This window comes from Prenolepis imparis, unplaced genomic scaffold (assembly GCF_030444845.1).
Source record: "Prenolepis imparis isolate NDT839.2.m4 unplaced genomic scaffold, iyPreImpa1.0 SCAF_6, whole genome shotgun sequence".
NCBI lineage: Eukaryota > Metazoa > Arthropoda > Insecta > Hymenoptera > Formicidae > Prenolepis > Prenolepis imparis.
Window position 1 is genome coordinate 17,613,386 of NW_028141164.1, and position 26,813 is coordinate 17,640,198.

General features: G+C 33.0%; 2 protein-coding genes and 1 pseudogene across 2 annotated transcripts; all 3 read left to right on the top strand.

The window, feature by feature from the left end:
* Nucleotides 1-1,490: 1,490 nt before the first annotated feature.
* LOC145937857 (uncharacterized) lies at nucleotides 1,491-6,668 on the top strand. Its single transcript, XM_083041220.1, has 7 exons — nucleotides 1,491-1,716; nucleotides 2,030-2,110; nucleotides 2,233-2,386; nucleotides 5,109-5,214; nucleotides 5,291-5,816; nucleotides 5,966-6,121; nucleotides 6,614-6,668. Exons 3-7 carry the CDS (start codon nucleotides 2,354-2,356, stop codon nucleotides 6,666-6,668), a joined length of 876 nt encoding a protein of 291 aa, XP_082897346.1. The 5' UTR covers nucleotides 1,491-1,716; nucleotides 2,030-2,110; nucleotides 2,233-2,353.
* Nucleotides 6,669-12,887: 6,219 nt separating this feature from the next.
* On the top strand, nucleotides 12,888-18,112 carry LOC145937858 (uncharacterized; annotated as a pseudogene).
* A 256-nt stretch (nucleotides 18,113-18,368) lies between these two features.
* Nucleotides 18,369-19,356, top strand: LOC145937859 (uncharacterized). The gene is made up of 4 exons (XM_083041221.1): nucleotides 18,369-18,490; nucleotides 18,572-18,721; nucleotides 19,054-19,168; nucleotides 19,353-19,356. The coding sequence occupies exons 1-4, from the start codon at nucleotides 18,397-18,399 to the stop codon at nucleotides 19,354-19,356; spliced, it is 363 nt and encodes a 120-aa protein (XP_082897347.1). The 5' UTR covers nucleotides 18,369-18,396.
* Nucleotides 19,357-26,813: the final 7,457 nt, after the last annotated feature.

Below are 26,813 nucleotides of genomic sequence, written 5' to 3' on the forward strand. Positions count from 1 at the left end.
GAATAAAATCAAAATCGAACGAAAGTTCCTTAAAGTAGAGACTTTACCCTTTAAAACAAAAAAAAAATTTTTGAAATACGACAATTTTTCGCGGAGATACGCTTATTTGAATTTATGCTAAATTTTGATATTGATTACGTATTGCGATAATTTTTTTGACGAGTATATATATATATATATATATATATATTTATGAAAGAAATAATAGAATTTTGCAATATTATACTACATACTACATACATGTCATATGCGATACAACATATATGTGATTTATTTCTTTCATAGTTAAAACCTTCTTATTTCTACGTAACCATAATTTTTTCATAAGTATATAATTGTTGATAAAATAAGGAAGTAAATAAATTATTTGTACACTACCATATTTCTTTCATAATATTATTTCTACGCTACCATAATTCTTTCATAATAATTACTTTCTTATTGCACTATTCTACGTTACCATATTTCTATCATAATAATTACGTTCTTAATGCAAATTATTTCTACGCTACCATATTTTTCTTTCATAATAATTACTTTTTTATTGCTCCACCATCCTACTATTATTTCTTTCATAAGTATATTTATAATTGTTGATAAAATAAGAAAGTGAATAAAAGCTAATAATGATAAATAATATAAAAATAAAAAGTAAACAAAAAACTAAAATTAAAAAATTAAAAAATAAAGAGTAAAAAGTAAACAAATAAAAAATAAAGAGTAAAAAGTAAACAAAAAACTACAAAAAAAACAAAAATTAAAAATTAAATAAATAATGAAAAATTAAAGTAAAAAATAAGCTTTTAAAAGTTGGAAATAATATTTATTGGTATTAATACAATTAAGTACAAATTATTATTAAATATTATATTTAAAAAAAACTATACGTGTATGTCATATTGTAATAATTGTTAAATATCAAATAAAGTATAAGTTATAAATAAAATAGTAAACCACACACAAATAAGTCATTGTTGTTTATTATATAATTTATTCTTATTTAAATTTATTCTTATCACACATATTCAGCTATATAATTTACAAAGATTTCAGATTTTAGAATTCAATAGTACTAAAATTTTTTTTACATTGTAATTATTATTATTATTAATTCTACAATTTACAAGAGGAGTCGGGAGACGCCGCACTAAACTTAAGTTATTAAGGATAGTTTCTTCGTTTCGAGTAGTTACGACGGATTGTGGTAAGTATCGCAACATCAAAATCTTTGGAAAGAACAGTGCCGCATATTTTTTTTTAAGAAAATTTATTTGTTTAGTAATTGATATCATATATTATGCGCAATTTACAGTCGAATTTGGAATATCGTGTCAGGACAACGTCTGAAAACTCTGATAGACGAGTGATAATCCAGTGTCGTTTGTGAAATTTTCACCGAACAGCAAATACATTCTAGCAGAAACGTTGGACAACACACTGAAGCTCTGGGATTACAGCAAAGGGAAGACATAAATACGTACAGCGGTCACAAAAACGAGAAGTATTGCATCTGCGAAAACTTTTCTGTAACAGTTGGAAAGATACGTATTGAGAAATTAATCAATCTCAAATGTGTCATGATTAGGCAACAAGTTCTGAAAATCATTTTAACTTTTTTCTTGTTGTAGCGCCCTCCAGGTCCGTCAATTGAAGAAGAAAGAGAGGATTGACGCATGTTTTATTTTTATGACTTTAAAAGTACAGGAATTAAATTCTGTAAGTAATCCATTGTGATTGAAAGAAAATAAACGTTAACGCTAATTTTCAGACTTCACCAATTTTTTGTTTCTATTAAAAATTTGATAAAAGCTTTTGATGATTAATTTTTAATAGAAACAAAAAATTGTTGAAGTCTGAAAATTAACGTTTTATTTTTGAAAATTTGACATTTAATATTTTCATAACATCAAGAATGGAATTAAAATTTCAATTCCATATTTCTATATAAGCAAATTAAAGACTTCTAATAATATTGCATATAACTTGATTTTATTTCTCGATGTATTAATCTCGGAATCTTCTTTTCAAGGTAAATGTTTAAAAACGTTAAACAGTAATTGTTTTATGTTGTAACTTCAATCCACAATCCAACATCATAGTTTATGGTTCCGTAAGTAACAAATTAGTTATGTGTCTTTGTTGTTTATTGTACAGTTTTTCTGTAAGAATTTCAGAACATTTTTTCTACTATTTTTATTCTCTCTCTTATAAAATTAATTTATCTTTTAAAAGATAAATGTGGATCCGGGACACTATTACACAAAGAAGTTGCTTGGCTATATTGCATCGCAATTCATAATGGCTTTCTACGAAACTGAGTACACATATAACGGGTTGACCTACAATATTGTAGATGTATTGGGGGTGCACGAGAAATTGCAAAATGGTATGTACAATTAGAAACAAAATAGTTTAAATTAACAATAATACTACGTATTCAACCGACACAAATCAAATTAATATAGAAAGCTTATACGATCGTAGCTGGATCTTGTATGCTATAATTTTTAATTATGTGCCTAATGCACATTTTTAAACTCAATAAACTGCGCGCCTCACTGTCGGTCTTGGAACACCGTTCTGTTGAAGTAACAAATCCCCTTAAGTATTTCAATTGATACACGATTTAATTTTGATGCTAAGCATTCCTACCAATCATTGCAAATAATTTGTATTGCGAAAAATATTACCTCAGCCAGGAAATATTGGGGGGGATTTACTATTTCAACAGAATTGTGTTTTAAGATCGACAGTGATCGGCGCGCAGTTTATTGAGTTTGGAAAATGTGCATTAGACACATAATTAAAAATTATAGCAAATAAGATACAGCTACGACCGTATAGACTTTCTTTTTATATTACATTTTTAATTAAATTAAATAACTAACATACATAAATTACATATGAATCAAATTACATGTGCACTATCGTGCATATTGTGCTTGCGTATGTGCGGTAATAATAATAATATAGTAATAAATAATTATTATTATATGTATTGCGACGACTTTTTCCTTCCGATTCGCGCGCGGCAAACCGGACGGATGGAGCCGAGTCGTCTATAAAAACGAGACCGATATATTTGGTAATTAATTCGCGCATACCGCAGCGGAGACAAGGGCCGTAATTACTACTAACGATGCTTAGGGCGCCAGACGCGATCTTTCGCGCGTCAATCCGCGAAATAATCCGACGCGAAATCTTGGCCGAAAACCCGCTACGGGCCGGTCAGCTCTCCTAACGGTAGAGGGGCAGAGTGGTGTTGCAGCGAAACCAATAAATTCGAGACTATTAAAATCGCGAATGTGAAACGCAAGTGTTACAATCTACGGGACGAGACGAGACACGAAATAAACGACTTGAGATACTTAATACTATTGATAACAGAAATTTATTATAAAAAGGAATATAACGAAATATAAAGAAATATAAAGAAATATCCAGAAATATAAAGAATTATAAAGAAATCTACGAATTACAAATTAATACAAAAATGAGAGGAAAATAGCGTATTACAATGCGAAACGAATACGAAGTCCTCGCTTCGAGTATTACTAACGGTAACTGAGATTTACAAAAACATAATAAGAAAATAATAGACTACTAATATTAACGCGTAATGAAACTAATAATAAGAATACGATAATCGCTAACAAAACTTCGGACGGTTAACAATAATCATGAGATAATCTCGCGCGGTGTCATCCGATATCCTTCCGACGGCCCGTGGCCGATATCTCGCTCTCTCTCTCACTCTCGCGTTCGCGCTTCGCGTGATCTTTCTCACGCTCGCGCTCTCTCGCCGATGGTCGCGAATATTATTTATTCTCGCTATCGTAACTACGTTACGCGAACCCTCTTTCCATACGCTTTTCGATCGGATCGATAAATAATTCCACGACGAAATCCTCACGCTACAACGACATTCATTCAAACGCACGACACAATTATACTAAGACGCGACAACGCACAGTCGTGATACGTAAACCCGACCGAATCCCGGAGAGACGATAATAACGCGTACTTTAATCCACGGACTGACGGTCTCGGAGGCTCTCGCCACTTAACGTCGATCGCTTGCGAACACTAAAGCACCAAAGGTCGGGCAGAGCCCTCGCGAACACCTCTAATCTAAAGTTACACCAAAAAGCTCGCGACGACGCTAGAGTGGCTAAGGCTCGGACGTACAAAAACGTAATTAATACTTGCGACACGGGTTGCCTCACCGATATACGGTAATTCTCTCTGTCGGGGCACCGCTTCGTCCTCGGTACTTCGGGATCTTTTTGGCCTCGATATCAGCTGACGGGAACGGACACGCGACGCGCAGGACAGGCAGCACAAGAGTGTCGGATCTACTGCCTCGAATCGATATCAGGACTCAATCCTGCGCGAAAGAGGTTGCGCGGGCGCCCACCCAATTGTCGTATCGCACGACTTATTGCCGTCGCGCGGTTTACGTACGGCCGTACTTAGGGCAACAGCGTCCTTATCGAGAAGTCGCGATAATTGTTGTCGACGTCAATTACGCCGAGTTTTTAGCGGCTTCGCCGGTCCTCGAGCCTTGTTCCAGCCATTAATCTCCGGAGGGGGGGGTCCGAGATTACTTTTCGGTCCCTCCGAACTGCAGCTCAATAAGATCCGCCCTCGTGTATCCGAGGTGACTTCCTCGCCCTTGCGATGTACGTCATTGTCCGGTTTCAAGGATCTGCGCGATCTGCGCTGTAACGGCCGTGCCCTTAATTCGTCCAAATGCCAATTTTTGTCAATAGTGTTGTTTCGGATGGTTTTTACGTCCTTTCGAAGTTGTCGGTATTATTTCGCTCTTTCCTCTCGACAACGCTCCGTGTACGACAAAAAAATAAAAATAAACGCGAATTAATACATGTGATCTCGATATCGCAAGCCGTCTCTCCGGGGAAAATCGGTGGCTCTCGTGCTCTCTCTCTCTCGCGTGGTGCGGCCGCTCGGCCCTTGCCCCGCGCGTTCGGCTGGAGGGACGTGCGTCGTGACGGCAACGTCACAGTATATAATATTATGTAATAAAGAAATATAAAAATTTGTTCAGATAAGAAAATAAATAATTATGTAATAATTATATGTTTTAGACGTCAATTCTCTATTCATACATGGAAAGCCATCTCGGTTGTCTGGAGGTTGTCGGTTCTATTAATGACACTTCGACAGAAAATTACAGTGGACACATCACAAGCAGTGAGTAAATTGATTATAATATTTATAGGTTTTGGTATCGCAATTAACTTAGTAAAACATGTGTTTTATAATTCAGATGCCCTTGATTCAACTACAGAGGAAAGCAGTAGACAATGGACAGTAAAAGCCACAAAATTACTATTAGAATTATATAAAGAAAGGAAGGAAAACTTCCGTGACCCAAAAACCAGAAAAAGAAATCTGTGGACAGAAATCGTAAATGAAATGGATAAAAATGGTTATAAGAATTTGACTGAGGATATACTGGACCGAAAGTTGCGCAATCTAAAGAAAACTTTTAGAACAATAAAGGATAATAATCGAAAAAGTTCAACGGGACGGGGACGAATAACATGGGAATACTATGATATTTTTGAGGAAATATTCTCTGATGATCGAACAATAAATTTTGGACCAACGATTTCTTCTATGGATTCGGATTCTGCTGTAGTTGCAACATCTGTTGCGTCACCAATTGCATCACCTTTTGCATCGACATCCTCCGCATCTTCTTCTTCAATGAGATTAAGTGCTTCGTCCGCACCGGCAAGACTGCCAACTCGTATATCGCCTGTAAGGACACCATCTCCCTCATCGACAAGGTATGTGTGTCATATACCACCGATGTGGACATCCATGCCATCTGTATTAACGAGGATTTTTATGCACAGTTCAGATTTCTTTGATTCAATGACGAAAGGGATTCGTTTTTTGATGAAAATATTACAAACTTTTCTTGTTCTTCTTCTAGTGTAGCAGCAGAACACTCCTTTAGTGAATCTGATTCTGTTGTTGGATCTCTTCCAAGTTCTGAATATTTTAGTCTATCAAGTCAGCAACAAAAGAGGAAAAATAATTCAAAAAAAACTTATGATCTGCGAAAGAAACTGCTTTTAATAGAAAAAGAGCGAGTTGAAATGATGGCCGAATTAAAAAAAAGCCTTGATGACAATAACAAAAGAATGGACGATAATAACAAAAGAATCGATAATAATAACAAAATTCAACAAGAAAGAAACGACCTTTTAAAGAAATTAATAGAAAAACTGTAAAATTAATTTCTAAAGCAATTGTTCTTATGTATGTATGTATGTATGTATGTATGTATGTATGTATGTATGTATGTATGTATGTATGTATGTATGTACACACACACACACACACACACACACACACACACTCAAAAGAATAATTGTTTTAGAAATTATTTTTTATATACATATAAGTATGTGTACACACACACACACACACAGACACATACATGTCGTTCATTGTAGTCTTCTATTTCTCCATTCTCAATTATAAAATTGTGGAGCATGCATGAAGCCACTATAATTTTGTTTCCAAAGTCTACATCGGAAATGTCTAAATATTTTAAACGCCTAAATTTTACTTTAAGCAGTTCGAATGCTCGCTCAATGATCGAACGAATAGAACTTAGTCTGGTATTATAGCGAACGAGAAGATGTCTATTATTTCGAAATTACCTGAATTTCAAAAAATGAAGATTTATATTATTTATTTTCTGGAAAAAATATTTATTGATAAAAACTTAAAGACTGGACTAAAATATGTATTTAATTAAAGAATTAGTTTCATTTAAAAAATATTCATTGATATGCGTACTCTTTGATTAACGCTTTACAAACTTTTTGCATTAGTTGAATTAATTTGTTCATTATTTCTGCTGCTTTTTTATTTTTTTTAAATATTTTTTTAATGTCTTTTTTATTTGTAGAGAACATTGTAATAAAATAATAATAAAAGATATCGATTTAAGATTAATTGGAGATTGTTCGACGAACATTACAATCAATATATTATAAAAAACAATATTAATTGTTCTAATAAAATGTAATCTGTGCTAACAGAAATTGGAAAGGTTATTTAGGTATTATTTAAAAAAATTAAAGTATGAAGTATGGATCAGTCGATATTTATTTGTTGAAACGTGTTTTACATTCACTTATCTGTATCTGTATTCATCTAAATAAATAAACATTTATTTTGATAAATTACTTTGTTACAAATTTATAAATTAGCTACAATAGCATTCCTCTTATCTATCACTTCCTGCATCCGAAATCTATCTTGGACTACATTTTGCTCGTACAAATCAATTGCAGGAACATCGTCGTTATCGTCAATTCGTTCATTGTAGTCTTCTATTTCTCCATTCTCAATTAAAAAATTGTGGAGCATGCATAAAGCTGCTATAATTTTGTTTCCAAAGTCTACATTGGAAATGTCTAAATATTTTAAACGCCTAAATTTTACTTTAAGCAGTCCGAATGCTCTCTCAATGACCGAACGAATAGAACTTAGTCTGGTATTATAGCGAACGTGAGCTGCGGGAAGATGCCCGTTATCCCGAAATGGGGTCATTAAGTTTATCATTAACGGATATGCGCAGTCTCCAATTAAATGTGTTTCGCGCTGAAGAAGTGGATTCTCTCTATCCGTCAACATTTCAAATAGTCTACTGTTTCTGAACACGCGTGCATCGTGCATTCTTCCTGGCATTCCTATAAATATATCGATGAATCACGCAGAATGATCGCAAAGTGTAAGAAATTTTTTATCTCTTTATTTATAATTTATCTTAATGGATTGTGTAAAATTTGAAAATAGTGCTTTATACCTTGTAATATTATGGAATGAAATTGCTTTCTATTAAAATAGTCGTTCGCATTTCTAACTGGCTGTTTTATCGGTATGTGGCATCCGTCAATTGCCCCCACAACATTTTCTATGCCGCGTGAACGTTCTGCAAATATCTACAATATTATGTGCAAAAATAAAAATCTTAATGAAATTAATATAAAACACACATTGTTGAAATTCTTACTTGCGATGAAATAGCTTGTTGTGCAGCGTTCGGCCACTGAACAAATTGTGGCTTAACTCTGCTAAAGCACATATAATATATTTGAATATCCCATGTCCCATGCTTGTCGGAATATCAAATCGATCACCAACTGCTAGAAATGACTCAGACTTGCTTAGCAACCATATAGTGAACAATAATTTCTTATTCAGAGGGATATTGATATTTACTCGATCATTTTGCATATAATTTCCAAGTACGTTCAGCAATACCTAAATGTTAAAGAATAGTTGTATACATTGCATGATTAATCTATATACACACATATATATATATATATATACAGGGTGTTAAAAAAGTGGCGGATACGCTGTATAGGGGTGAATTTCTGAGGTTATTTGGAGACGATTTTTCCTCAGTGAAAATGTCGAGGCACCAATAATTTTCGAGTTATAAGTAATTGAAAATAAAGGGCTTTTCGTAAACTAAGTATTGTGGAATTAAAATATTAACAAAACTACATTCTTCAATTAATTTCAAGTCGACTTTAATTTAATAGAATTTTAATTTAAGGCTTAGTTACCAAGATATATGATGGCAAAAATTGGGAGCTTGCAAATAATGATGACTTCTCTCGACATTTTCGTTGAGGAAAAATCGTCTCCAAATAACCTCAGGAATTCACCCCTATACAGCGTATCCGCCACTCTTTTAACACCCGATATATATATATATATATCATAGTATATATAATTTTATACATATATACTTGTATTTTATATACAATTATATCCCTTAATTTTATGTATATTCCTTAATTTTATGTATATACATATATATATATATATATACATATATAAAATTAAGGAAGAAATGATACATACCTCAAAAGTTATTCGAGACATTCGAAAATGTTCACCGAATTGATCGTCCGTGTACATCGGGATTGTTAGTTCAAAATATTCCGCATTTCGCGTCTTTGCAGCTTGACGTTGTCTAGCATGTAGATTATTCTCAGGCAAGGGTTGAATAACACATTATCGATAATATTTCGTACAATATTCATATTCATATTGATATTGATATTCATATTTAGCTCGTCATCAGCCACGAATTGTAACAATATATTTATATGATTCATATCTGTTATAACTTCTGTGTACAAAAATAAAACGCGTTGATCAAATTTTTCTTTCTCTCTTCTTCAATTGACGGGCCTGGAGGACGCTATGGACAAGAAAAAAGTTAAAATGATTTTCAGAACCTGTTGCCTCAATCATGACACATTTCAGATTGATTAATTTTTTACAATACATACCTTTCCAACTGTTACAGAGAAGTTTGCGAAGATGCAATACTTCTCGTTTTTGTGGCCGCTATACGTTTTTCAGTCTTCCTTTTGCTGTAATCCCAGAGCTTCAGATGTTGTCCAACGTTGCTGCCAGTATGTATTTGCCGTTCGGTGAAAATTTTACAAGCAACACTGGATTATCACTCGTCTATCAGAATTTTTAGGCATTGTCCTGACACGATATTCCAAATTCGACTGTAAATTGCGCGCGTAATATATGACATCAATATTATATCTGAACGAATAAATTTTCGTAGAAATAAATATGCGATACTATTCTTTCCACAGATTTTGATGTTGCGATACTTACCACAATCCGTCGTAACTACTCAAAACGAAGAAACTATCCCTTGAAATGCATTGCACTTACAGCATCTGAACGTGCCGGCAAGATTTTAAAGTATTTTCCGCTTCTCACATCCCAAATGCACACTTTCGTTGAATTAAAAAGGTAAATATTTTCTCTGTTTTCCCTGGTTTAAGATCTCGACCCAAAAGATTGTGCAAATTAATCCTCTCTGCACCGGTCTCTGCGATGTTAAAATGCACGTGGCGAGCTCGCCATCTTGTCTTCGATCAGATATCGAATGATATCGAGCGCTCACTCAACACAGCATTCAGCGGAAGAGAGCGCTACGAGAGGGAGCGATCCCACAACTGTTGTGTGCGTTGATGCGGCCATTGAATGTTCTATACTCATACTGTAAATATACGTAATGTATAATATTCATAGTACATAATATACTGATAACATCCCTATAACATTTCTAGTATTATTTCTTGTATATTCTCAAAACATATTTTTGATATCTTTTACAGTATATTAATTTTCGTATATTTATTTATATTTGATTTTAATATTATAAAAACTTAAGTTTATAAACAATTGATTATAGGTTATCTGTCTTTTAATGAGATGCGCGTAGGTCAGTCACATGCATAGGATGATGATGACTTATTAATAATAAAAGATCAAATAAAAAATTCATTTTAATTGTATAAAAATTGTTCATATAAAATAAAGAAGTGATTAAAAGTCAATTTGCAATATTATACTACATACTACATACATGTCATATGCGATTAGCGTTACCATAATAAAATTTTCAAAACTAGAACTTATAGGTTAAAAACCCCGGACATTTCGCTTGCAGCCCCGGACACATACAAAAATGCAAACTGGTTAGCAAATTAATTATAATAATAAATAAATAATTATTTTACATCTCGTTTTTATTAGTATACTTAAAGGAAAATGAAAAAATTAAATCTTTGATAAATAATCTTTGACTACAACCATAAACTTATACATACAAACATACATTAAATTATCAGTTTAAATTGCACACTAATGTTATAATTTATAACTTACAAACTATAATTATTTTAACATAAAAACAAAAAATAACATACGAACAAATAAATAGCACGGAAAAAAATATAAAAAACCCTTATGAAGAATCCCCTAAAAAAAGTATAAATAATTTGATTTCGATCTGTTGAACGGTATGTCAATGAGGCTTTTGAACATCATATAAACGGGCGGACGGATGGACGGACATTGAAACTCGCTTTTTTTGTATGTAGGGACCGTGAAACATTTAAATCCGTCGAAATCTTAAAGATTTTTTTCGCCATTACAAAACTTTCTTAACTCCTATGGTCGCTCGAAAGTAAAAAATGTGTTATTAATTTTTATCAATATATTTTTTGAGCTTCCAATATCTCTTAGGACTTTTTTATCACATTTTAGAAGATACTGATAAAATTCTTCGCATGTCAGTTTAAAATTATATATTGTTTTTATAATTTCCGATATAGTTTGTGGTTGTAGTTTATTTCTTTCTTTAGTCCACTGACTTGATATTAAAGAAAATACTCTTTCCACATTTGCATTGTGCGCTGGTAAACAGAAAAAGAATGGTGCTATTTTTTTCATTTCCTGGCAATTTTTGCTAGCTTCGTATTCTTTAAAAAAATTGCATCACAACTTATTGCAATTAGTGGTAGATTCATCAACAGATAAATCCTTTACGAATTTTTGGAAGCAAAGAAACTCGTTAAATAATTTTTCTTCATCCACTACTATATTGCGAGAACGTAAAAATTCAAGTGAGGCTTCTAGATCTGACCATTGTGCTGAATTAATTTTACTAATATCCATCCATTCAAAAACATCCAATTCTTCTAAGGGCTTAATCCAAGATTCTAAATAATTTATCATTGTTATATAAAAATTATTTATTTCTTCGATGAACTCTGTAGTATTTTTTCCAGTATTTTCAATTTCTCTTAATATTTCTTTTACTTTCAATGGCATAAATTTCTGATTGATTCTCTGATTCAAATTATTAATAATTTCTTTTAAAACTTTTCTTACTTCAATAATAGAATTATCAGCTCTTTTGATTGTTTCAATGTTTGTATGCATTATGTTTATGGTCGAGTGTATTGTAAATAAAAGAGCTTCACTGAAATCGTTTTCAAAAAAAATCTAAGACTTTTGGCGGATTTTCTAGACTTAAAAAGTAATTCTTTAAGGGTTTAAATAATTTTAACAAACGTTCAATGGCAGGATATAAACTTAACCATCTCGTTTTTGAATGATATAAAAGTTTAGGACGCGCAGAATCGTAGTGGAGGGGATAGACGGAAAGAGACGACTCGTCTCCTCTTTCTTTGCGCGTGTCGATGATTATCTACTTTTCACTCTCGCCCGCTTTACAACACACACGCACGTCTCACTCATAAAAATAAGAAAACGGATGGTTAATAATTTTCATTGTTGATTGAATTAATTGAATATGATGTGGGTTAATGAAACATAAAAAGCAAAAATAAAATATAAAAAGCAAAATAGGAATTTCTTTAAACCCCGGACCAATCCCGGACATTCATAATTTCCCCGGACACATTCGAAATATCCCCCCGGACGTCCCCGGTCACCTTAAAAAAAGAGGACGGTGTCCGGGGAAAAGAGGACGGATGGCAACCCTATATGCGATACAACATATATGTGATTTATTTCTTTCATAGTTAAAACCTTCTTATTTCTACGCAACCATAATTCTTTCATAAGTATATAATTGTTGATAAAATAAGGAAGTAAATAAATTATTTGTACACTACCATATTTCTTTCATAATATTATTTCTACGCTACCATAATTCTTTCATAATTGTAGAAAAATTAGAATTCGTTTAATCCTTTTTAAATAGATGTCATGAAATTGACTATTTCTATTACTTGCGTTAAGTTGCCTATATAAATGTTCTGCCTTCTTTTATTCTGTTGCTATAACATTGTTTAACTACTTCTGTCTTCACTATTTTCCCTTTCAAACTGAATAAAGTTAAATCAAGCATCGCCCATAAATAATTGTGCCTATCTATTGTAAATTAGTCTACGAAAAACAACTGGTTATGGGCCCAGGATTAAACGCCTGAATATAAAAGTGTAGAATAGACTAATTGTAAGGATATTTAAAGAAATATAATGGCACAATCAAATGTGAGTATTGGTTTACCGCCGATAGAAAAATTAATTGGCAGAGAAAATTATAGTACATGGCAGTTTGCCATGAGAACCTATCTCGAACACGAGGATTTATGGGGATGCGTCGCGGGAACAGTCAATGATGAAGCAAAAGTTAGACGTACAAGAGCGAAAATAATTCTATCTGTCGATCCGTCCATTTATGTGCATGTTCAAGATACTTCAAGCGCTAAAGAAGCCTGGGACAAGCTAAAAGAAGCTTATGAAGATTCAGGACTCTCAAGAAAAGTTGGTTTATTACGAGCGCTGGTAACTACGCGACTGGAGAATTGCGCGTCTGTTGAGGAATATATCACGAAAATAATATCGACATCTCACAAACTGAACGGAATGAGCTTTGAAATGAAGGACGAATGGGTAGGTACACTTCTTCTTGCAGGTTTGCCAGATGAATACAAGCCTATGATTATGGGTATCGAAAATTCAAATACCCCTATCACTGGAGACTCGATAAAAACGAAATTGTTACAAGAAGTAAAAGATGATGTTTGTCAAAAGTCGTCAAATGATGTCAAAGCACTGCAGGTAAAATCTCGGTATCAATCAAATACTACTAAAGGACCGAGATGTTATAATTGCAATAAATTCGGTCATTTTGCGAAAAACTGTCGCAGCAAAGGCAAACCGAAATCAGTTGCTCATGAGGCAAAGTCATCAAAACAGACTGAAGACACTACCTTCTTCACAGCTCTCACCGCAGGTAATATGAACTCTTCGGATTGGTATATTGACTCAGGTGCATCCGCACACATGTCAAAAACTTTGTGTGATTCGTTTTCGTCCAAAAACTCGTTTAATTCACAAGTTATTGTAGCTAACAACGAGAGAATATCAGTAGAAGCAATGGGCGACACACAGGTTGATGTTCTTGCCAGTAATAGAATGAAGAGAATAAAATTAACGGATGTTCTCTATGTAGACTTCTCTCGACGGGAGCGGGTGACGACTCTCGTGCGGTTATATGATTATTGTCAGGATAGAGGAATCGGGTGCCAACGTGTTTTTAAATTAAAGTATATCACAAGTGATATATCTATATATGTTTATTGCGAGTTTCTTCGATGTAGAGAGTGAGCCTTTCGATGTGTTGCCTATCTATCGATCCGAGAATAGGTGTGTCGTTTCTCAGAAAGTCGCGATTTTATATCCGGACTTCTCGCGCCCTACTCCTAAGTGGTAAACCAATCAAATCATTCTTTTACAATCCACGGCCGAGATAGGTATCGTGTCGCTTTTACCTTCGAAGGTTCTCTCGATTTCACGGTCGTAAGAATAAATAACCATCAAAAACAAAGATCAAAATAATACAAAGTAAAGTCATCTAATCAAACATCGGCTAACGTCTCGCTCTCTTTGAATATACAATATTTCAAATGATATAATATAACACATAAATAATAAAATATAAAAAATGCCTACATTTATGTACCTAAATTATCTTCAAATCTGCTTTCAGTCAGTAAAATTGCTGAGAAAGGACACTCAATAACATTTAATAAACAAGGGTGTCAAATACAAGATGCAACGAAGAAGTTGATTGCAACGGCAACGTTGTCCAATGGGATGTACAAATTGGACCAGACATTTGCAGTAGTCAAATTAGCATCAGCAATAAGTGAAGGTGATCTATGGCATAAGAGATTAGGTCACTTGCATTCAAAAGCCTTGAATGCATTACGAGATGGTCTAGTCACTGGAATAAAATATAAAGGAGGTCACAGCAATCTCTGTGTAACCTATCTAGAAGGAAAACAGACAAGATTTCCATTTGAGAATTCAAGCAAACGAGCAAAAGGAATCCTGGACTTAATTCATTCAGATCTATGTGGACCGATGGAAACGGGATCGATCGGGGGAGCGAAATATTTCTTTACGCTGATCGACGATCATTCGAGAAAAACCTTCCTTTATACAATAGAAAAAAAAAATCAGGTAACTGAAATATTTCAAAGTTTTAAGAAATTTGTAGAAAATCAGACAGGAAGAAGGATTCGAATCTTGCGTACAGACAACGGAAAAGAGTACGTAAACGAAAAACTGATGAAATTTTTAAAAGAAGAAGGAGTCAACATCAGACAACAGTTCCTCACATCCCAGAGCAAAATGGCGTGGCCGAACGCTATTCTCATGCCTACGCAACTCACCTCCGCGCCCGGAAGCAAAAGGCAAGGTTGTTGCTCCGCCTGGTATTGCGTCATTCCTGTAGGCAGCGGCGCGTCCAGCAGCTGCGGTCCAGCCCTCGGAGCCGACCCGGGATCCTCCTCGCGCTCACATATTTCTCGTTATGTAGCAACTTAGGTTTTGTCCAATCAAAATCATCGAATTAAAGAACATTATAATAATATAAAATTGCATGTAACTAACCATTCGGTAATAAGTAAACATAGGTCAGATTATGGACATGATTTTGATTGGACAAAACCTAAGTTGCTACATAACGAGAAATATGTGAGAAAGCGAGAAATAGCGGAAATGTTTTATATTAAAAAAGTCGACAACACAATCAATTTACATAAGGACACAGACAGTTTAAATAATATTTACGAAAAAATAATAAAGGTCGTATAGCTTGGTTTTCTAATCTTTAAAAATGTTCAGTCTTTGATGAAGTTTCATATCGACACCACACTATCTAATGATGTAATTCGAACAATTTTTATCAAATTTATACTTGAAAAGGACCACAACCATATGGTCAAAACGTCGTATTAACATTTAATAAATAAATACAATTTGGCTAGTTTGGTCGATTATTTTTAAAACAGATCCTTTGATATATTATAATATTTACTATAATATTTATGATATATATTTTCTGATATTTATGATAAATATTTATGATCTATTGAATCTAAGACCCCAAAAACATTTATAAAATATTTATGATAAATATTTGTAAAATATTAAAATAATTATTATAAATATTTTATAAATATTTTATAAATATTCTGTGTTGTCTAAGATGTATATATATATACATATATCTCCTTTTGCTTGGGTAAACAATAAATAACATTGTATATGTCGAATTGAATTGAGTCTAATCAAGGACGAAAACCCGCTGTTTGACAGGCATCGAAATGAAATAAATATTTGCTTTTACATATTTAATTATAACAAAATGAGAGTCTTCGGTATATTTTAACACTATAACAATTATTTTAAAAATATAAACACTGCACTAAAATGATAAATGACGCTGTAAGTCGCAAGAATAATTTATGTCATTTTCACGCTTTATAGTTTATAGTTTTGCCAAATGTGGCGCTGTCGTACAAATACAGACTTGGCAATCGAGTATGCAGGAGTCTTAAATAATAAGAAACAAGTGTATATATGAAAAAAAAATTCAATAATAAAACATTCAATAATAAAATATAAAAATATAAAATAAAATATAAAAAGCATAAAAATTCAATAATACTCACCAATAATTTTTTTATTCGATTAATCGACTCGTCGATAATTTTATATAGAAAATCGATTTTCAGAATCGGTTTTTTTTTAAATTGATGTTATTAAAATCGATTTTATTTTGAACATCGCCCATCCCTACTGAAGACTCTCGATTTCTATTACGAACACTTCGAACTTCTAATTTAAAAATTAGTCCTCGTCCGCCTGAAGAATATCTTCATTATGGATTAAAAACAATCATCGAAAACCAGCTATGTGATTCGACTTATATCGATAAAACGGAATTGATGTTTGATATAAATATCGATGGTTTACCCATAGCGAAATCTTCTAAAACATGTTTATGTCCTATATTAGGAAAATTTGTTCACAGCTCTTTGAATACGCCATTCGTTATTGGAATTTATCATGGTAATAAAAAACCATCTTCAGTTCACAACTACCTGACATCGTTTATAAATGAATACAAACAGTTACAAAATGAAGGAGTTGTCACAGAAAAAGATTCCAAGTTACTTTATGATGCATAATTTGCGACAGTCCTGCGCGATCTTACGTTAAATGTACCAAGCAGTTTAATGGATACTTCAGTTGCGACAAATGTATTGTAGAAGGAGAATTTAGAGATCGAATGGTTTTCTTTACCGAATCAGCACCACTACGAACAGACGATACTTTCAGAAGTAGAATGAATGAAGAACACCATATTGCAATTTCGCCGTTTGAATCGATATGGTAAAACAATTTCCGTTGAACTTTTTACACATGGTATTGTTGGGTGTCATGAAATCCCTGTTAATGAGCTGGTTAGATAATTGTCGACGTCCAAAGTTTAGTTCTCAAGCTGTACAAAAATTATCAGATTCAATAGTTGTCGTCGCACAATGGGTGCCAAAAAATTTTAACAGAAAATCTCGAGACTTGCAGGAGCTATGTCATTGGAAAGGCACTGAATTTCGATTTTTCTTATTGTACCTTGGGCCGATTATCTTACAACATTTTCTTCCTGAAGAATATTTAATTCACTTTATTAGTTTAAATTGTGCTATACGAATATTGCGCGACTCTCGAGACTGTAACAGAAACGCTTATGCTAAAGAATTGCTCATTTATTTCGTACAAGAATTTAAAAAATTGTATGGAGAGTAGTATGTTACAAGTAATTTTCATTATCTTCTTCATTTAAATGAAGATGTAAAGATGTATGGTCCATTAGACTCATATAGTGCTTTTGATTTTGAAAATCATATGCAAATATTAAAGCGAATGCTACGAAAACATGCAAATTCCTTACAACAAATTCACGACGATTGAGCGAAGGGCACAATCGCGATCAGCATCTGCAAAAGAAGAAGAATCCAAAAATTGTTAAGTATCCTCTACTCAAGTATCCAATTGTGACAGAACTTCCTTTGGGTTGCCACAGCGAGCACAAAATTCTACAATTCCGCAATTTTGAGATATCGAATAAGAGGCCGGACAACTGTTGCTTCCTGACTGATGCAACTATCGTGATGATCAAGCATATTGGATTAATCGAAAATGTGATTGTTATTCTTGGTCGTCAATTTCTACAGAAAAACGATATTTCAAATTATCCGTATTCTTCAAATAACTTGAATATATACAAAGTCGAAAATCTGTCACCTGTACATATGTGGCCTGCACAATGCATAAGCCGCAAAGGATTTCTAGTGACATACGAAAATATCACTTACGCTATGCCTCTTTTACAAAATAATTTATGAGGTGATATTGATTCACAAATTTGCAGTATTACGTGGTATTTTTTACGACTTTTGTAATCTCGTACCAGAAAATTGGATGAATGTAGAATCAAATGAAATTTTTTGGCCTCCAAAAAACGTTAAATTTAATAAGCACAAAATGCATAATCTACAACCAGAATCTGACTGGCTTACGTACAAATGCCCTAAACGTTTAGGACCTTTTGGTTCGTCTTTATCAATATTAAATATTTATAAAATATCAGCATTGTATTAACGCATCTACAAATGATGATACTGATAATATGTGCGAAAAAGCTCTCTTTCTAAATCAAGCAGAAAAAAAACGACATAGGAAAAAGCCAGCATATTTGGACGACACGTCAGAAGAAGAGCAAGGTAATGTCGTTAATGTATGATACAATTATTTTCAAATACAGGAAAACAAATATATTTAACGAAATATTTTGTATTTTGCAGAAACCGAAAGATGTAAAGAAAAATGTGCTACAACTTCATTTTGGCTACCACTATCTCATTATCAGCAACAAAATTTGGATAAACATCAAACTTTGTTGATAAATACACCATCGTTACATTCACAAGACAGAAATGAAACAAATATGTCAGGTAATTATATGTTAAATACATATATATACATATATATATATATATATATATATATATTTATATATATATATATATATTTATATATATGTATATATATGTATTTAAATATATATATATATATATATATATATATATATTTATATTTATTTTTAATTGCACGTGATTTTCGCATAAATATGAATATGAATACTATATGAATTAATATATTTCTAGACTGTGGAAGCTCATTTGTATCTACAGAAATATTTGAAAATAATGAAATTTTGGAAAAGTAGTTTTAAGTTCATATAAAATATCAAGTTTTTATCTAGAAAATTGAAATGTTCTTGTAGCTGCGAATGCTGAATTGGAAACAAACGCGAATCCTGTTCTTGCCAAAAATGCGGAAGATCGCCTAGCACAAAATCACCAAGTGCAAGAACGCAATCGTACACGCGCGCGTTATAAGTTATTAATTTTTAACTTTATGCTATTGGGCAAATGGAAAATTGCTCTATTTATATATAACAATATAACGAGATTTTTGCTATTGCATGCTATTGTGTTCTATGAGATATACTATACTCGCACGACTACACACACACACACACACGCGCGCGCGCGTAAGGATCGTCATACAGCATGCAACTAGATGAAGGAGAAAATCTTTTGCCAAACTTTCCTTTAAGGACTGTCCAAGAGTTTGACGAAGTCAGTTTCAAGAAAATTTTGTTACATCCTTGGAACTACAAAAATTATACGTAAGGAAATCATTTGTCATTTCCTGTATGTATACAATATTCAAAGTATAATAATAATAATAATAATCGTATTTGCCTGTTTTTTACAGATTCATGAAATGAAAATGATTGGAGGATCTGATCCAGGCAAATGTGCAAGAACCACATTACGCTATTTTATATAAATTTTAGGTAGCCTTGAAGTATTCCTGGTCTGGTCAAAAGAATACGCGGAAATTTCGAGAGATACTAATTTCCCAACTTATTGTCGGTTTAATATTTTATAGGTAATATTTAAGGTATATCCAAATAAATTGTCATAGATGCATAACATAACATAAGTATAATATATATACATAAAGAAATGGATTGGTCTATTTCTTTATGCGTATTTTTATGCGCTATGCAAATTTGTCTGCATATTCTCACAATCAGCTTTTACACAGTGATAAGCGATTAATTGAAAAAATATCCATTCTTTTCAAATCATCATTTTTTATTGAATCAGTAATCAAATATTAATATTGAATTTTTTTGTCATATCGATATGACTAATTAGAAAATTTTCTCTTACAGAAACTATTTCGAAAATAAAAAACGTCCCTAAAAACGATATTGAAATAATAATAAAGAAGTGGCTGGAGCACGCTAATGACCGATTAAAAAGTAAAAATTGATTTTTTTTACTTTTTCAATAACGGTATAAAAACTATTTTTTCTTTCATAGTTTATTAAAATATAATATAGTGATTCACACATTTTGTTTTTGATTCAAAGTTTATCACAGAATATTTTCAAGATTATTTTGTGTGTGTCTTAACTCTTATTTAACGTTTAGTTATAATATTTTGAACATTGCCATATATGTATTGTTCTTTTCAATGTATTTGAACTTTTTGTTGTTAATATATTATTCTAATTTGTGTACGTCGTTTTGATAAAAGTATATACTCATTATTTTATATTGTAAATCAATCTGTGATATTAAAACGATTAATGGAAACAATGTGATTTAGGTTTGAAACCAAAGAATATAAAAAACGTACAAAAATGTACAAACATATAATACTTTTAATAAAAGTAATATTTAATTTGTAATAAAAATCAAAGTATGATTTATTCTTTAAAATTAAGAAATATAAATTAAAATATATTTTGCATTAAAAATATATTTTATGGAAAAATGTATTTTATACGATAAATCAGTTTGTTACTATAATACAAATATTTTACTAGATTTCTCCGTATTGTCATTTTTTGTTGCAGTATATTTCTATATAGCGTGAATTAAAAAAAGATTTATCGTATAAAATACATTTTTCCATAAAACATATTTTTAACGTAAAATATATTTTATTCGAAGCATCGCAAAAGAATCCTTTACAATCTATCCAAGAACAGTTTTTAAATCCAGAAAGAAAATAAAGCGACCTCTTATGGAGCTCTGTTAAAATACTATTTCAAATTTTTATAAAATATAAAATAGAATTCTTATAGAATATAAAAAGATTTCTTTTTGTATTCGAAAAAGGGCTCAGAATTGGTGACATAAAAGTGAATTCTTTTGGAATTCTTAAGAATGCTTTTAGAACAGAAATGGGATGGAAAAAGAATTCTTTTTGAAAATATGGAATTCAAAACAAATTTTTTTTGGGTTCTCTGTGCTTAACTTTTCGATTTATGTGCTAATATATTGAGATGATTTTGATTTTTGCCCAGAAACTCTTAAGGGACTTTCCTTATGAAGCAAAGGGTGGGATTCTAATATAACTCATTGTAAATTGCAAAAATAGGGAAATTAACTATGAACAATAAGTCTTTCGTTTACACGCTTATATGACAATGACTTTTGCATGTCAATCATGAGTTATATATACATGTATAAACTCGGCCAAAAAAAAAGCGGCATACTTGAAAAGTAATAAAAAATAGTGAAAGTTTAAGAACTTATAACTCAGCTAATAATTATTATATCAAGGTGTTTAAAAAATGAAAATGAAGCTTGAAGTCTGTAGTTTAAGAAAATTTTAGTTCCGATTACGTGGAATGATCAGTTTTGCAATGACAAGTGACAGAGTAAGAACCTACAAAACTGATAAATAGAAGGTCCACTTTCCTGAATTGCACGGCGTGAATCAGTTGACGTAGCTCAATGGGATAAAAATCACGTAAAAATTCAAAATTTTCTCTTTAAAATGCACTTTGGCGAAACTCGATACGATAATTTTTCGCTGTTATCTCAATTTGAAAATAGTCGAATTTTTAACGACAAATTATGATTTAAAATGTGTATCTGCTATTTTTATCAATTCGAACTGTTGCAATTCTATTTAAGAATGTTGCATTGAATGCGGGCTGTCCCAAAGCGATGCAAATCATGCCGGGCATCTCGCGTAAACAGAGTCCGAGTAAAACATTCGCGGGATTTTCGCCGTACGAGTTCGGTATTACTTCCTCGGGGATCGGAGGGTATCCATAAAGATTACCCCGTGTAAAAAAAAGAAGAAAAAGACAACAACAACAAAAAATTTGCTTTCTTGCTTTTTTGATATTATATTTTACCTCTTACTTGGCAAAATATTATTTTAGTTTTTTCATTAAATGTTTTTTTAAAATTGCTCATTGATCAAAAGTACGATTACAATTTTATTCACCACATTAGCAGATGCTAAATATTTGTGTTTTACAGGATAATTATCGTGAAGTATGGAAAGCTTTAAAAGTAATGTCAATAGTTTTTAACGACGTTTCCACTTCATATAAGGCATCGTCGAAAACAAAAATATTTTGATGAATTTTTTGTAATGTAGATCCGACAATAATTGTTTGAGGTAATGTTAAACCAAAACTTTTTTAATTTTTCTTCTTTTATCCAAAGATGGTTGAATATCTCAGGGGTCTACACACATTATTATATATTTAGAAGCTAATATACAATTTTTATTGAAATAAATAAGCAAAAATAATAATTAATAGAAATAAACAATAAAAAATAAGAATAAGAAATAGTAATAATAGCAAATAATAATTTACAAAATAATAATCACCATATATTGCACAAGTAAAGTAAAACAATTTATAACTATACCGGGTGTTCAAAATAAAGCGTTACACATTTAACTATAAAAATATTGTTTCTAGAGAAAAATGCTTCAAATAAAAGTTGCAATATTTCAAAGAAAATATAAGTTGATGTTATAGGAATGTTTAAAAAATATGTAGCTGCATGTTACAAATTGTATATTTTTTCTTAAACATAACTATGCGTTTTCTTTACACCAATTGATTTGTCTAATTATTCTATGCATAAAAATATTAAGGTAAAATTATCGAGAACTAAATATTTTACAGATATTAGAGATATTTTGTATTTTATATAAAAAAACATGTCAAATTAAGATATAAAATATCTCGTAAATCATTCAATTTTTGGTAAATATTGACAAAAGGGAACCCAGCCCCAATCACCTTGACCTTGACATATGTTGTCAAGGTCATAGGACTGAGTAACCTCCAACAAATTTTAACCGTCGCTTGTTGTTTAATAAAAAGTTATTAATAAAAAAAATTGCAAAGAAGATATAAAATATCACAAACGTATATGCACGCACACACACACACACACACACACACACACACACACACACACACACGGGGGTGGGATGCAAGGGTGCCCTTTGGCCCCCCTCCCGCACCCTCCCCGCCGGTAGGGGATGCATTGCGAAGAGTTCAATCACAATGGACACATGCTGTAAGTTGTAAAGCGAGGTCCACCCTGCCTACCGTTGGGGCGGGTGCGGGAAGGGGGCCGAAAGCCCCCCTTGCACCCCCCCGTGTGTGTGTGTATGTGTTTAGTAAACTTTCTTAGATAAACGTATTGATGCTTTTTTTTAAATAATGAGCAAAATGTATTCAATAAATAATTAATTCATCATATTAATGTTATTTTTGAACACTCTATATAAAAAATTGAATGTTTATTTAGGTATATATAGATATATAGTATAGGTAGAGCTATTTCTATGAACTCTGTCATCAAGTTTTTCACTGTTAGACTACGTACAAATTTTAATTTTTACAAATCTTTTTTTGTTAATAACTTTCTTCTTAAGAAGGAGCGACGGCTAAAATTTGTTGGAGGTTACTCAAACCTATGACCTTGACAACATATGTCAAGGTCAAGGTGATTGGGGCTGGGTTCCCTTTTGTCAATATTTACCATTGTGCATTTAAAAAAATCAAGTTGACCTTAAAATGACCTTAAAACCATCACTTACAAATATACCTATAACATCAACTTATGTCCTTTTTGAAATATTGCAACTTCTATTCGAAACATTTTTCTCTGGAAACAATATTTTTGACAATAAAAATTTGTAACGTTTTGAACACCCGATATGTATATGTACACTTATAGACGTAAAATTATCTTTTATTTCTTAATACAACGAACAAAATATGCTAATTACTCTATAATATGTCTTATAGTAGAGTTTCCCAAATTGGGCGCTACCGCCCCCCTGTGGGCGCTGGAGGGATCTGAGGGGGCTTTGCTTGCTTTAGGGGTAGTACGGGGGCGTTGAAATATTTTTTTAAGCAAACTTATCCACTTGATTATATCTTTAAAATTTCAGTTCCAAATTGTTTTATTTCAACTACGCTTACAATTATATTATTAGTTAAAATAAGAGATAAAGATAGATTTCCCGAGGGAGGCGCTGAAAAAAATTATGTTTGAAAAAAGGGCGGTAAGCCAAAAAGATTTGGAAAACTCTGTCTTATAGTATAGAGGGTGCGTTTCAGGAGAAATGGTCAGCATTCTAGGACACGATCATACACATCATTTTAAGCAAAAAAGTTTTTATACACATGTGTCCTATTATGGACGGTTATAAAGATATAGCATGTTCAATCTTAAGAACGAATCCATTTATTAACTTAATAGAACCAAATTGAGTGGCTATAAATTGCCCACGTTCTAATTGCCCACCGTTAAAAGTGACCACGTTCTAATTGACCACGTTCGGAATGCTTACGTTCTGATTGACCACGTTAGAAATGGACACGAAAAATATTGCATGAAGTTCGATTTGACCACGTTCGAAATGGACACGTCTTGTTTGCTGACGTTCAGTTTGTCAACGTTCGAATTGACCACGTTCGAAATGGCCACGTGAAATATTGCATGCAGTTCGATTTGACCACGTTCAGAATGGCCACGTTCGATTCGACCACGTTCGATTTGCCCACGTTCGGAATGCACACGTTCGATTTGACCACGTTCGAAATGGACACGTTCTATTTACCCACGTTCGGAATGGACACGTTCGATTTGACCACGTTCCGATATGAACCCGTGCATGAGGTAAGTAGCAATGACTGTTTAATTAAAGGATTATTTTATACTGACCAATAAGACCGATGTGTTAAATTTATACCTCTGCATTACTGCTTTCTGTTACAAAAGACCAGAAAGCACTTTCGGACCGTCTCTCGGCCGTAAGGCTGAGTTTCCACTGAGCGCGTCACGCGTCGCGTCATCCGATGCGTCACCGAGTTAACCAATCAGAACATCCCATTGTAATAACATGTTTTAATAAATTTCAATTTTTAAAAAATTTTAATTTTTGTCGGTAAAACAGGACAGTGTCTTTAAGATACTCATATGTAGGATTCACACTATGTCCGATTTTCAAAGTACGACGTTCGATATCCAATAAAAAAATTTGTTTTATATAAAATGTGATTCCTGCATTAAATTTTAGTCAAGATTTTCGCACACACCTTCCGTAATCGTAACCGTAAGGGTCATTCCACAATAGGTTGCAAATGCCCTCGTTGCCAGTTGACAATTGCGGATTGACCAATCAGAGCAAAGCTACTTGTCAGCTGATTGGTCAATCCGCAATTGTCAACTGGCAACGAGGGCATTTGCAACCTATTGTGGAATGACCCTAATGGTGACGTGGTCACGTGCTGACATTGCACACGTGATGACGAAAATCAGAGCCCTTATTGGATATCGCTTATCGCTCATCGCGTCCAGTGTGCAATGGCCATAACGTAAGGACGAATCGCGTTGTTTGATTCGGCAGTCCTACTCTGAATCAAGCAACGCGATTGGTCGAATTCTTACGTAACGGTTACGATTACGATTACGGAAGGTGCGTGCGAAGGCCTTTCACACATGAATTGTCGAAGGCACTGTTGCCAGTTTCGGGACGTGCAACCATAATTATACTTATAGGCCCGTATTCAGAACGCGCTTTTAAAGATGTTAGTGCGTTGTTAACCAATAACAGTGCAGTATCGAGCACTGTTAACCAATCAAGCGCGTTCTGAATACGGACCTATGTATATAAGTCTTAGGGCCATTCCACAATAGGTTGCAAATGCTCTCGTTGCCAGTTGATAATTGCGGATTGACCAATCCGATTAGAGTGCGTTTGTTTATGCAATGGCTGCCGCAGATGTCGTTCATTTATTCCGTCTGCGAAAGCGACTGCAGCGCAGTTTGTTGTTCGTTTAAGCAGAGCTGCAGCCTATAGCCCCTTGCACAATGCCAAGTAACAGGCAATAGGAACAGGAAATAAAAAATATCCACCAATAAGAGCAGGGAATAATATATATTCTTTGCTCTTATTGTGTGGTGGATATTTTTTATTTCTTGTTCTTATTGCCTATTGCCTGGCATTATGCAAGGGGCTTATCTGCGCAGCCATCTCGGAGGTTCTGCTCTGGATGCTCTGCTTGCAATACTGCATAAACGAACGTATAGGCCGTGTTCCAAAATTCACTGCAAGTGCTAAAAATTTTTATTTTTAACGTGGCAATGAATTTTGGAAAATGACCATACTATTGACACATGAGTTTATGCGCTTTACGGAATCCAGCCTTTCTTATAAAAATATGCATTATGCAAAAATCTGTGCTCCGGTTCTTCTCATTGGAAGATACAGTCCAAGCAGCCAATTCACGCAAGTGCTTGTTCGATAAATTATGGCCGGTATTCATAGTCGGTTCTTATATTTAAGAATGTCTTAAGTACAATCTTAAGATGTGATTAACCAATCACAGAGCCGTATTTGCATCTTAAGACATTACTTAAGACGGTCTTGAAATAAGAACGGACTATGAATACCGGCCTATGTCTCGTGACCAGCAGATGAGAGACGCAGTGGATGCGCTAATCGCTGCATAAACGAACGCACCCTATGCGTGCAACACGCCAAGTCGTAAGACTTCCCGCACACACTTTTGCATCGGCACATAAGCGCATGCATAAGAAATGTGATTGGTCCATAAATGTATGCATAAGAAATTCAACCAATCGAATTTCTTATGCATGCGCTTATATGCCGATGCAAAAGTGT

Excerpts from the sequence above, each read along its gene's own strand:
- LOC145937859 (XM_083041221.1), top strand. The coding sequence starts at position 18,397 with ATGTGCGAAAAAGCTCTCTTTCTAAATCAAGCAGAAAAAAAACGACAT. Across the intron at positions 18,491-18,571 it reads CACGTCAGAAGAAGAGCAAG|AAACCGAAAGATGTAAAGAA; the intron begins GTAATGTCGTTA and ends TGTATTTTGCAG. Across the intron at positions 18,722-19,053 it reads AAATGAAACAAATATGTCAG|CTGCGAATGCTGAATTGGAA; the intron begins GTAATTATATGT and ends ATGTTCTTGTAG.
- LOC145937857 (XM_083041220.1), top strand. The coding sequence starts at position 2,354 with ATGTATTGGGGGTGCACGAGAAATTGCAAAATG. Across the intron at positions 2,387-5,108 it reads GCACGAGAAATTGCAAAATG|ACGTCAATTCTCTATTCATA; the intron begins GTATGTACAATT and ends TATATGTTTTAG. Across the intron at positions 6,122-6,613 it reads CTGCTTTTAATAGAAAAAGA|CAGTTCGAATGCTCGCTCAA; the intron begins GCGAGTTGAAAT and ends TTTTACTTTAAG.